The 12,738-nt window shown below is 49.3% G+C and overlaps 1 protein-coding gene across 1 annotated transcript in view; it reads left to right on the top strand.

Annotated features, from left to right (window-relative positions):
• CORO2A (coronin 2A) overlaps window positions 1-9,115 on the top strand; it is a 47,215-nt gene extending 38,100 nt beyond the window's left edge. Inside the window, exons 5-12 of the mRNA XM_037494129.2 lie at window positions 732-911; window positions 1,678-1,794; window positions 2,544-2,648; window positions 3,419-3,515; window positions 5,320-5,432; window positions 5,768-5,858; window positions 6,865-7,139; window positions 8,541-9,115. Coding sequence (XP_037350026.1) covers window positions 732-911; window positions 1,678-1,794; window positions 2,544-2,648; window positions 3,419-3,515; window positions 5,320-5,432; window positions 5,768-5,858; window positions 6,865-7,139; window positions 8,541-8,672 — 1,110 coding nt within the window. The 3' untranslated portion in view covers window positions 8,673-9,115. The remainder of the gene's footprint in view (window positions 1-731; window positions 912-1,677; window positions 1,795-2,543; window positions 2,649-3,418; window positions 3,516-5,319; window positions 5,433-5,767; window positions 5,859-6,864; window positions 7,140-8,540) is intronic.
• The last annotated feature ends 3,623 nt before the right edge of the window (window positions 9,116-12,738 follow it).

Below are 12,738 nucleotides of genomic sequence, written 5' to 3'. Positions count from 1 at the left end.
TCACGGTCCAAAAGACCTAGATTCTATCCCAACTCAGTCTCTGACTTGCCATGTGACCTGGGAAAGTCCTTTAATCTGTACATAAATGGGGTGAGTGTGACCATTGTGAGACTTTTAAATTCTCTTCACCATTACAGGACTTTACAGAGGCACTTCAGGGCCTTTGTGATGGATAGAAGGGTAGAGGGCAGCAGTTATGAGGACCTCCCACCCTTTTCTGATTAGAAGTACTCTCATCTGTTTATGTGTCTGCCTGTTGTGCAAGTCTCCCTATTGTGTCTACAACTCCAGGGGGCGCTATTCACATCATAGGCTATGGAAACGGATTGCTCAGGATCTGTGCAGTGCACAGCCTATGCAACTAAACATGGCAGCCTGTGTCTGTGTCAGAAGGAAACTACTGCTAATATCTGTGAAACCCCCGGATTAGCAAGTCCCCTGGGTCTTTCCAGCATGGATGTTTTGTTGCTCCAAGACAGATGGTATTTTCTTTTTACTGCCAGACAGCAGGACTCCTGATTACCAACCCTCCCCGCCGCCGCCCCCACACCCCCCAGCATGGAGGCTTCAGCTGGCAGATTCACCCTCCCACCCGAGACCTCTAGGCCAGACAGCCATCTGCAAATTCTCTCCTGGGTATACACTGTTTTGCTGCAGCCTGACCAGCATGTGACTAAGGGGACTGGGGGAAACATGGCCGCTGTGCTCAGGGCTGGCTCTCTGCCTTGCAGGTGATGGTCTGGAATCTGGATACAAGGGAGTCTGTAATCACAAGCCCGGTCAAGACAATTTCCTGTCACCAAAATGTGATCCTGTCCATGTCCTTCAATACCGACGGCAGCCTGATGGCCACCGCCTGTAAAGATCGAAAGATTCGGATTCTCGATCCCCGATCAGGGACCGTCCTCCAGGTCAGTGCTAGTTCAGGGTCTAGCTTGGAGTCAGAGGAGCAAGAAGCAGAGTGAGGTTGGGAGGCTTCTGCTGTCAGCATTCTGGCCAAGGCTTTACGCATGTTATGCGTCAGTGGAAGAAAAGATGTCATCCATTCCTTTTTAATTGCGGTATAAATGACATACAGCATTATATTAGTGTTGGATGTACAACTTAATGATTGATGTTTGTGTACATTGTAAAATGATCAGCCACCCCTATTTTTCAGATAAAACAGACCAGAGATGTTAAGCGATTTGCCCACACTGCAAGCCTAAATTTGAATGTGGTCCAACTCCAGAGCTTGTCAGCTAGGTCAGGAGGCATGACTAATGTTTGGGAGGCCTCGGGGCACCACCCTTTATCCACTGTATGCCTTTAGGCAAGCACTTTCTGCTCTTGAGCGTCTGGTCCCTCATCTGCAGCCGTGGACCCATTAGTCCTTCCCCTTGGAAGATTCGATGAGATAACCCAATTGCCTTTGCCCACCAGGCCTCATGCCTTGCATACAGTGAGTGCTCAGTAATCTCTCATCAAGAACTCAAAACTGGGCAGAAGCTAGCCTCTGTCCTAGCTCAGAAAAAGCACTTGCAACAAAATTAGAGTGAGAGGCTCCATGTGTATGGGAGAAACCCAGGAAAGCTGGAGATGGCACCTCTGGATAGTCCAGGCAGAGCTGGGAGAAAAGGAGGCATGTCTGATGGAGCAGCGGCATAACAAAGGCCCTGACCACACATGTCCCTTCAGGAAACCGGCAATCAGGGGCACAAGCCCAACAAGGTGCTGTTTCTGGGGAACCTGAAGAAGCTGTTGTCCACTGGCACATCCCGATGGAACCACCGGCAGATAGCCCTGTGGGACCAGGTGAGTCTCCCACACCCTTCACCATCACACCTCAGCTGAGTGCTGGCTTCATTCACTCACTCATTCACTCAACTTCTCAGCACTTACTTAGCATAGCCTGGCTGGTGTCTAGGATCCTAACAGGGACACCAACTGCCTGGGGGCTGAGCCCAGACCTTGTACATCCTGTCATTCAAGAAGAGAGAGGGAGGGGCAGGACCCGGCAATGGCCCTGGGGAGGCAGGAAGCTGGCCAAGTCTGGGGCCAGGCCTCGGCAGAAGGGAGAAGAGGGCTTTCTGGACAGAGGGAACAGCTGCAGTGAAGGCCTGAAATGAAATACTGAGATGTGAGGGCAGGAGAGCTGCTTGTTCAGGGCAGCTGGAGGTGGGGGTCAGGGTGGAGGCAGGCCAAGCAATATTGATTTGAAGGTGCAGTTGGCAGGAGTTTCAAAGATGGACAAATCACTTCCTTTCTCTTAATCTACCTCTTTATCTATTACAATAAATAATAAAACAGGCTGGGGAGGTTCAGGGTGAGGTCAGGTATGTGAGAAGGGATTCGTTAAAAGCAATGCTGGCAAAATAAATAGTACTTTCTCTTTCAGTCTTTTTCTGTCTCTGTGTGTGCGCGTGCGCACGTGCTCACACACTCACACACATACACATACATACACACATACACATACACACACACACACACACAGAGAGCCATGGCACACTGAGGGCCTTGTGAATGACTCACAGGCCTTCCTGGTTTCCCTTCCCTTGCAGGAAAACCTCTCTGAGGCTATCAAGGAGGAGGACCTGGATGGCTCCTCAGGCGTGCTGTTTCCCTTCTATGATGTGGACACCAACGTGCTCTACGTGGTGGGGAAGGTCAGCCTAGCATGGGAAAGAGGTGGCCACCTGTTGGGGGTCAGGGTGGAGGTAGGAGGCAGAACTAACCTGAGCTTAGTTCCACTGATGTCCAGAGAGCAGCCTGAGCCCCTTGGGGTGCAGGACAAGAGCATAACAAGCAAAAGTCGCTGGACACTCTCCCCTGTGTCAATCCCATGCCCCTCTCCCACCCACCTTCCTGACTCTCCAGGAATACAGGGCTTCATTGGGACACCCTGAGCGAGGCCCTCCCCAGCTCTGGGTGCAGATAAGGAAGGGACCAGTCAGTGATTCTCAAAAGGGACACCTTCAAATTTGGAGCAGAACAGGTCTTCACTGAGGAAGACGAACCCATATTTGGCATCCTGGCCTCACCCACAGATACCAGCAGCCACACTCCCCATCCCCACCCTGCCCCACCCAGTCATTGTGACAGTGACAGCCAGAAGTGCCCCCAGGGGTAGACCCACCAGGTAGTCTGAGGCCTCATCACTTCTGGTCTTTGTGGTAGCTCTGGGAGGGAATAGAGGGGCCTGTGCTCCCAGAATTCCTACCTTAGAGGCACAAGGGTGAGTTTGGAGTCATGGTAGGGGAGATGGAGTGTTAAAATGAGGACCCCCTAGCTATGTTAATGACAGTCCTGGTGTTCTCTTGTGTGAGGTGGCTTTGCCAACTCTTCACTTATTGTGAACTCAGGTTTCTGTTGCATTCAGTGGAGGCCAGGTTGGGGTCATCTGGAACCAGCTCTGATCAAACCCTCTTCTCCTCAGGGAGATGGGAATATCCGCTACTATGAGGTGAGCACGGACAAGCCTTACCTTAGCTACCTGACTGAATACCGCTCCAACAACCCTCAGAAAGGAATTGGTGAGTGTGGGCACTTGACCATTGGGGGCTGAGGATATAGGGATGAGTCAGATGCTGGCCCTGCCCCGAAGGGGTGATGGTGACATCAACACTGACTCCACGGGCCCTCTAGCAGAGCTATGCAGAAAGTTTTCAGGGGCACACATAGGAAGAAATCAGGGAAGGCTTCCCAGAGAAGGTGACATTTGAGGAGCTGAAAGAGGAAGCAGAGCACAACCTAAGTAGAAAATGATGGTGTTCTAGGTGAGGTTAAGCATTTTTAATTATAGCAAAGTGGTGGAAAAGACTAACCAATGAGAAGCCCGAGGGAGCAGTCCGCATTGACATTTTAAGTGTGTTTTGAGATTTAAAAATAAATAAATCACCCAACTGTTAGTGCACAACCGAGGGATATCCAGAGACCCCATACTGTTTAGGGGTGCACTCTAAAATTAGTCTGGCCATATGCACACAAAAGCAAAGGAAGCACACTTAATGTAAGGAACTTTAAATAGAATTGGTGTGCATGGGGCCTCCCCGGTGGCGCAGCGGTTGAGCGCTGGGTTGTGAAGCTGCCCGCAGCCTCTGCAGCGCCGGTTCGATCCCCGGCTGCTCCCCGGCCACCAGAGGAGGGTCCCACATGGCGCGCAGACCCCTCCTGCCGCCCCCGCCCGCTGCTCCCCTCAGCAGTGTCCTTCGGTCCTTCTGCCTGCTCTGCTCCCCGCTCTGGCTCTGGTGAATTCTCTCACCCTCCCGCGCTTCTGACTGCACCCAGTGCTTGTATAAATAAATAAATAAAAATAAATCTTAAAAAAAAAAAAAAAAGAATTGGTGTGCAAAGAGAGAATTTCAAATAATAGTTTCCCAATAAAATTACTCAAATTACCCATCTCCTAATGGGTAAATGTCAAGCGAAACAAGCTTGGCCTGACCCAGGGTCAATGAGGACCAAAAACCATGCCACAAGTAGAAGGTACCTTCTGGCAAGGAACCACAAGAAAGGTACTAGGCAGGTCCCAGAGGGCTGGGACCAAAGGAAAGACACAAAATTCAAACTATACCACATAATCCAACATGAGGTCAAGAGAGTGGCTGCCGTTGTCTCTGCCAAGGACCAGCAACAGCCTCCCCTTGTCTCACCCATGTCTCCTTTCTAAGCATCTTCTCCACATGTCTCCTCCCCACTTTCTTCATTCTGCCTCCATTTATATAACCACTCTTTCCCAGCTTTCTCCCACTCAGGAAATCTAGTTCATGGCCTGCTGGGACTTGTAGTCTAAGGCAGCTACATATAAGTGGGAGTGGGGAAAATGGTGTCCACTCTCTATTCCTCCCCCTTTCACAGAGAGCTATCTGTAGCACACTATGTGGTGTCCACAAGAGTTCCACTTAAAGACATAGCTAGAAGAAAAGCAAAAGGCTAAAGAAAGCCTCACTAATGCTCATCAAAGAAATACCTTGCTAATGCTACTCAAAAGAAAACTGGAGTTACATTTTTAAGAGCTTCTGGGTCCTGAGCTTTGAGGATGGAGTTGGGGCCCTTGGACAGAGCACACTTCCTGTGAAAGTCTAGTGAAAATCATTGATATCCTTGAAGTTAAGACCAGGGCCTGATGATGCAACCCCCGTTTTCCCAGCACAGGCCCCAACCCAGCAGAGGTGTTTGCTTATGAGCTGTTTGTAGAGAGGAGAATGGTGGGACGGGGAGGAGAGGGCACACTCTGTCCTCCTGCACGGGTGCAGCCAGGTGTTGCCACTCTCTCTGGGTCCCTGCGGCCCTAGCCCAGATGGAACCTCTTGACCTTCCTTGGCCATCTGCCCGCAGGTGTTATGCCAAAGAGAGGTCTCGACGTGTCATCCTGCGAGATCTTCCGCTTCTACAAACTGATTACAACCAAAAACCTCATCGAACCTGTATCCATGATTGTGCCCCGGAGGGTAAGGGTTGGTGGGGGTTATCTGGGAAGGAGGTGGGGAACCCTCCTGGAGAAGACAGACCTTAGAGCCTGGAATCCCTGCCCCTGAAGCAGCAACTGAGCAGCTAGTAGCCATTCTCACGGTCTGCGTGGAGCCACCAGGAGCAGGAGTCCTGAGTCTCCCTACCTCTGCCCTTGAGCTGCTGCGTGACCTTGGGCCAATCCCTTTGCTCTCTGGGACCAAGTTTCCTCAACTCACAGGGCTTGGGAGAGCCTGGAGCCAGCTCTCTAAGGGGTCTTTCCCACGAGGGCAGCCCCCTGCCACCTCCACTCTCACTGTCCTGTCTACTCCTGCAGTCGGAATCCTACCAAGAGGACATCTACCCACCCACGGCAGGGGCCCAGCCCTCCATGACCGCCAAGGAGTGGCTCGGTGGCATGAATAAAGGTGAGGAAGGCAGAGAAAAGGCCTGGGGAGATGGGGGGTGGGATGGGGGCGCCCCAATGACCCCAAGTAGCTGAGTAGGCTTTGGCCTGTAGTTTCCTTCTCCCAAAACCCCAGAGAAGAGGTCTTGGACAGCAAGTCCCCAGAGACTGTGATGGCCACATGGGGCAGGAAGGAAAGCCTTGTGGCTCTATCCAAAGACACTATCCAAATCAAGGGATTTTTGCCCCATGAAAATTTTAAACTCTAGGACTGTGCAGTGACTGGAAACCCCTTGCCCATCCCCTACACCCCAACCTTTGATCAGGGAGACCATCCAAGCAGCAGCCGCCACCCAGATTCTCTACCCAGTCTGCAGCCCTCCCAGCCCTGTCAATATATGGGCCATCCCAGAGCAGGGACCCCTCCGAGTTCCTACCCCCGTTCCAATAGCTGCCTCTGTGATCAGGATCTCTCACGCTGTTCTCTGCTCCGTTTCCTGTGCACGCACACACTCATGCACACACACACACATACACATGCACACATGCGCACGCACACACACACATGCACTCACACCAGTGTCTGAGGGGGCCTCCTGGTGGGTGGGAGCCTCTGCCCAGGGGCATGGTGCCAAGTTTCACCCAGTCTTAGGCATTCTAGCTCCTCTGTGGGCCTCAGTTGCCTCACCCATCTCCATGATCCTGCCTGCCTTGCTTCTGCCCTGGGGGCCAGGAGAATTCATGACTGGTAGGTGGCCGACACATTCTGGGTGGGACTGTCCTGACTAAGTCAAGAACATGGCTTTGCTTGTGGAGCTGGCGGTATCTGAGTGTCTAAGGGTACCTTCAGGGCTTGAGGTGCTGTTCCTACAGACCAAGCATCACTGAATCTCACACACAGGCTTTTGCACCCTGACTGCTCTATCCACAGGGTTTGCTCCTGTCTCTCCCCAACTTGTGTCTGTGGCCTCCCAGGCCCATCTCTCATGAGCACTCAGCCCTCATGTGGCCCTTTGCTTCCCTCCCAGGGCCTGTCCTGGTATCCCTTAGGCCCGGCTCCGAGATGCTGAGTTCCCAGCCTCTGCCTCCAGAGAAACCCGTTTCTAACCCCCCAACCCCCACGTCGTCCTGGCTCCCGGACCAGAAGGAAAAGATGGTTCCCGAAGATGGCCGTAGGCCCTCCTTCTCCCTGCCAGAGAGGACATCAAGATGGATGCCAGAGCACAGACTGGAGGAGAAGAAAACCTGGCTCACAAACGGCTTTGATATCTTCGAATGCCCCCCACCAAAGACAGAGAATGAGGTGTGGAGGAGGCTGGGGTGGGCCTGCAGGGGGCAGCTGGGGTGGGGGCAGAGAAAATGAGGCGTGAGAATAACCAGCTGTGTGTCCTGGCCTAGCCCCATAGCTCACTTTATTGGCTCACTCAACAAACAGGTAATGAGCACCGTCTTTGTGCTGACGTGGGCTTACATATAGATGGTGGGAAGCCCCCTATTAAATGCAGCGGGCTTAACCCAGTGGGTATTAAAAACTCCATCCAGTTGTGACAACCTAGTGTTATAGAGCAGCCCCGATATTGAACGGGTTGCCTGGCTGTGGGTCCTCACCCGCGCGCTTACAAGGGACTTATGAATACTCCACTACAGGCACACACAAAAGGATAATAAAAGGTTTATTTACAAGGGAAAAGGAAATAAGGAAAATGTACAACTCAGGGAGAAAATAGGGAAATAAAGTCTTTAATGCGTCCTACCCGATCCGCCGACCTGGAAACCCAAAAAGCACTCTCCGAGCTGGCCGGACACTGCGAGCTGGCAGAGAGTCAAAATGGGGAACCCCTCCAAAGCCCACGTGTCTGGGTTTATAGCAACCTGGCTGCTTAACCCCACCCTCAGGTCCCAGCCACCTTCCCTTTGGTGGTGATGGGATTTGGAGTTCCCAGTGTCTTTGGCTTTGGCCTGGGGTGGGGGTGGAGTCCACAAAGCCTGTATGGAATTAGCTTTAGGGCATCCTTTTCGCCCTAACAATTGGAATACCTGTGCTTTCAGAGTGGGTATTTGTTAAGTGCCTACTGTGTGGGTACTTTGGTCTGTCATCTGACTGAATTGTCTCTACAGCCCTGGGAGCCAGTACATAGTGGCTGAAAACTCAAGGGCTGGCTCCTCGCAATCATTGCAGTCTGACCCTGCTGGGGACTGTCTGCAGGACCTCAGACCTGGGCTGAGTCTCTCTTAGCCTCAGCTTCCATAAAGTGGGGGTACAAACATGACTGGTACAGTAACAAAAATCCTTAGGGAGGCACCCAATATTCTACTGCCATTCTGTACAGTGACTACAATTACGATAATTCTGAATCAGCTTTTCTGACACCCAGTTTTCAGAGGAGGAAATTGAAGCTCAGAGAGGGTAAGTAACTTGCCTGAAGGTACTTAGTGGTGAAAACACCAGTCTTCAGACTTCAGGCCAAGTACTTTTCCTCCCTCCCACAGGGATCTAAAAGGGCGAAAAAGCTACTTGAAACAAATTTTTTGAGTCTCATTTTTTGGGGGGAGAAAACAAGGATTTTGTCAATGCAATAGCTGCCCCCTCAGGCTCCAGCCACATTAATCACCCCCCACTTTTCTAAGTCCAAAAAGAACGATATTTTATCCTCTGCTGCTTTCCCAGGACACCCAGGTGACCATCCCTTCTGTTCTTTGCCAGCTGCTACAGATGTTCTATCGGCAACAGGAGGAGATCCGAAGGCTGCGGGAGCTGGTGACTCAGCGTGAAGTCCAGGCCAAACAGTTGGAACTAGAGATCAAAAACTTGCGGATGAGCTCAGGGAGGTTCTGAGCATAGGTCTCTGCCCTCCCCACCCTCAGGGACACTACTTGGCTCCATGGGGAGGTCTGGGACCGAATCACAGGTCTCCCGTGAACAACCACTATTTCTATATTTTTTACCAGAAAACAAAGCTCTCAGTCGCTGAAAGATTCCAGTGGGACATGGTGCCGTTTTTCTTGTTGCCTTCTTGCAACAACAGTTCCTTTTAGATGCTATCTTGCCTTCTATTTAATTCTGTGTTTAGGGGTCCATTGTGAGCTGTAACCTCCCAAAGGGAAAGAACAATATATATAGAAAAATAGAGCTGGAAGGAGCTAGGAGGTGAATTGCCTCTGATTTCAGACTGTGGTCCAGACTAGGGTGAAGACTAAACAGAAAGGCTGTCCCCGCCCCTACCCCAACACACACCCCTTCCAATCAGACACTCCCCTTTTTAAAATTTTGTATATTGGCTTCTATGGAATACATAATTCTACTAATTAAAAAGAAAATCAGAAGCTTAAAAAGCAGTGATCTGGCCAAACTCCCTCATTTTCCAGGTGGAGAAACTAAGACCCAGAGAGGGGCAAGTAAGTAATCAAGATCCCCAAGAGTTCATGGCAGGACTGGACTGAGATCTGGTCCCAATGGTCTGTCTGTCTGCTGTTCTCAGCCCCTGGGGCAAGGAACTCATTGGTTGTGGCCTCAGCTGTGTCTCTGACTGCTCAATGACCTCTGGTCATTGACCCTCCTCAGGTCTCAATTTCTCCATCTGAATAAGGGGCCCTGGGATGTGCTGCCCTCTACAGGATCTAGCATTTAAAACAAGAAACTTAGCCTTGACCTGAGAAAACTACATGTAGGCTACTGGTGATGTGGGCTATTGATGAATGGGCTATTTGCTGCAGGAGCTCATCAGGCTTGACTTCAGCTCACTTCTAGAACACAGACAGGAAGCCCAAACCATCCTCTCTTCAACCAGAATCAGCCAAATGAAGGGAGACATAGTCCCTTATATGGGGATGTGGTCAGAGCATTGCCCCCCAAGCTCCGACTACCCCCTCCAAAGCCTTCAGGGCACAGAAGCTCTACAATTAACTTTTAATTGTAGAAGGGTGCCTCAGCTCTGGAGTGTGCCAACAGAGCCCTGTGGCCATCCAGCCGGAGGGCTCTTCTGGAGAGGATTGGTAAGGAAGTAGGGCCAGATGACCCAGATTCTCTTCCAACCTGAGTTTTTCTGTGACCCCCTCTTTGTGAATCTGTGTTCTGGACCCTTCTCCAGGGTTCTCTCTCAGTGGTCAGTACAATGGACCAGCTGCATAGAGGGAATGCTTGGAAATTTAGTGTGCTCCCACCTCTACCACTCTTGCCCCAGACCTGCAAATAATTTTTGCTCACTGCACAGGGTGGGATCCTGGAACTCAGATGGAGGGAGGGGCTATAGTACCTGACCTGGCCTGATAGGTTTTAACCCAACAGTGCATGAGAATCCCCATGGAAGTGTTTAGGAAATACAGATGCCCAGGCCCAACCCCAGACCAATTGGAGCTGTGTGTTTTTCTAAGCTCCCCAGTGATTCAGCAATGCAGTGGGGACGGAGATGTACATATCTGCAGTAGAGAGGAGGACAGTGAGAGCCTGACGAGCAGAGACTCCAACTCCATCTTTTAAGTCCTAGTCAACAGCCCCTAAAAAAGTCAAAAAGCATTGTCCCCAAACCTCTCCCAAGTCTCTGGACCTCTGCCTGCAGCACTATGGAGGTTCCGGGCCCTTGATTGCCCCAGCACCCCAAGCCATGACTGAGTTCCCTTGTCTACCTGCACACATCAGACACCCACCTTATCTTGGGCTCCATTTCCTCAGTCTCTGGGGCTTGCCGAGTTTGCCAAAGGTCAAATCCCAGACACTGTCAGGGAAGCAGAGCTCCACTGGCTGGTTACGTCTCCCACCTCATCTGTCACCTGCACTTCACAGTTTACAGAGCACTCCCACCTCCACCTCCAGATGTCCCCTTCTCCAGCAGAGATGAGGCAGGCATTGTCCTCCCCATGTTCCAAAAGGAAGACCCAGCCTCAGAGAATGAAGACACACCGCAACCAACGACAGTGGCTGTGAAGCGGAGGTCAGGGCGTGCCTCAGTGCCACCTCTTCAAAGAACCATCCAGCCCACCCTAAGGGACCCAGACTCCATGCTTAAAAACAATACGAAGGCATATTTGAACAAACTTTTTTTTTTTTTACATCTAGAATAAATTATTTAGATTATTTCACAAGGGAGAGGGAGAGATAATTTTTATCAGATATTTTTTTAAGTCATTTTTTAAAATTACATTTTTGTTAATGTTCTTGACTAATGAAGTAGAGCAAGCCCTCATCTCCTTACTCCATAGCCCGGGAGCCCCCGACTGTTGACTCAGGAACTTTCTGAGAATGAAGACAGCACTGAGAGATGAGCTTTGGAGTGTATCCACCTTAGCTCTACAATAATTGTCCTTCCTGGAACAAAACTTGAGATTGTATCATAGAGGGAAACCAGAAGTCAAAAATCAATCTATGCTTTTCATATGAAACCGTGCCTGAAACAGTTTGAATGATTGTTTTAATGTTGCTGAAATTCCTTTTACCTTTATTAAAAAACAAAGTGAAAACAAATAGATGTGGAATTGTGCAATGGAAAGAATGTAACAAAATAATAAACATCTGTCTATCTGACATTTTAATACATGGTGGTTTGCTTTTCTTGATTTCTTCTACAAATGCCAGTTTCATACCTACTGTTTGGGTCAGACACCAGAAACAGGTAAGGCAGGTTCGGGTCCCCAGAGTTCTGGGAAAGGGAAATATCAGGTAGAGGAACTGCAGGCTGGCCTGGGAAGAGAAGCAGAGAGAGCTTCCTGGAAGAGGTGATATGTAAACAAACCTGAAAGCTAAATGGGAGTGAGCAGAAAAATAGACAGTTGAGGAAAAAAGTCAAGTAGAAATCTGTTCTTGGTCTGAAAACAAGCAGAGGGGGAAGCATAGACAGGGCAGGAATCAAGGGTGTAAGAGACAAAGACTTTGTAGGTGGAAGCTAAGAGTTGCTTTCTAGCTTTGTTGCAGTCTGGTTGTCATAAATACATAGAGGTTGCATGTGATTTTTAAAGAGTAAAATACAATGATTTGAATATATGTATACTGTGAGGTCCTTACCACAATGACATCCATCATCTCACATTGCCATTGTGTGTGTGGTGTTGAGAACACTTGAGATTTACTCAACAAATTTCAAGATTTGCTCAAATTTCAACTATACTCACCATGCTGTGTGTTAGATCTCCAAAACTTATGCATCTTATAATTGAAAGTTACCCTTTCCCTCCACTGCTCACCCCCTGGCAGCCCCCTTTCACACCGTTTCTATGAATTTGACTTTCTTTTTTTTAAGTTTCCACATGTAAGTGATACCGTATAGTATTTGTCTTTTTCTGTTTGAATTTCACTAAGCAATTTATTTTATTTTTTTAATAATAAATTTTATTTTTATATTCCCCATACAATTACAACCCCCTTATTTTGACCCCAATCCCTCCCCTCCCGCCCCCTACCCCCCATAGAGTGTGTCTGGTTCATAGTTTTTTGTTGATTTTGATTTTCACTTTCTTATAGTTATTCATTTTCCGGGTCCCTTATTTAAGTTTTCTAGATTCCTGCTATGAGTGAGACCATCCGGTATTTTTCTTTTTCTTTCTGGCTTATTTCGCTGAGCATGATCCCTTCCAGCGCCATCCATGTTGCTGCAAATTGCATGTGTTTATCTTTTTTGAATGCTGAGTAATATTCCAGGGTGTATATGTACCACATCTTCTTGATCCAGTCATCTATTTTGGGGCATTTGGGTTGTTTCCAAAGCTTTCACTAAGCAATTTAATGTCTTCCGGGATCATCCATGTCACAAATGTCAAGATTTCCTTTTTTATAGCTGAATGACTGTAGAATATATATATATTCTTTATCAAAGGGCACAACTTGCTTCCATATCTTGGCTCTCATGAATAATGCAAGGAACATGAGAGTGCTGATAGGTATCTCTTCAAAAACTGATTTGCTATTCTGATGT

The sequence above is a fragment of the Talpa occidentalis genome, unplaced genomic scaffold (assembly GCF_014898055.3).
Source record: "Talpa occidentalis isolate TD23 unplaced genomic scaffold, MPIMG_talOcc4v2.1 talOcc4.7, whole genome shotgun sequence".
NCBI lineage: Eukaryota > Metazoa > Chordata > Mammalia > Eulipotyphla > Talpidae > Talpa > Talpa occidentalis.
Note: the sequence above shows the minus strand (reverse complement) of the source record. Positions and strands in the feature narration are given on the sequence as shown.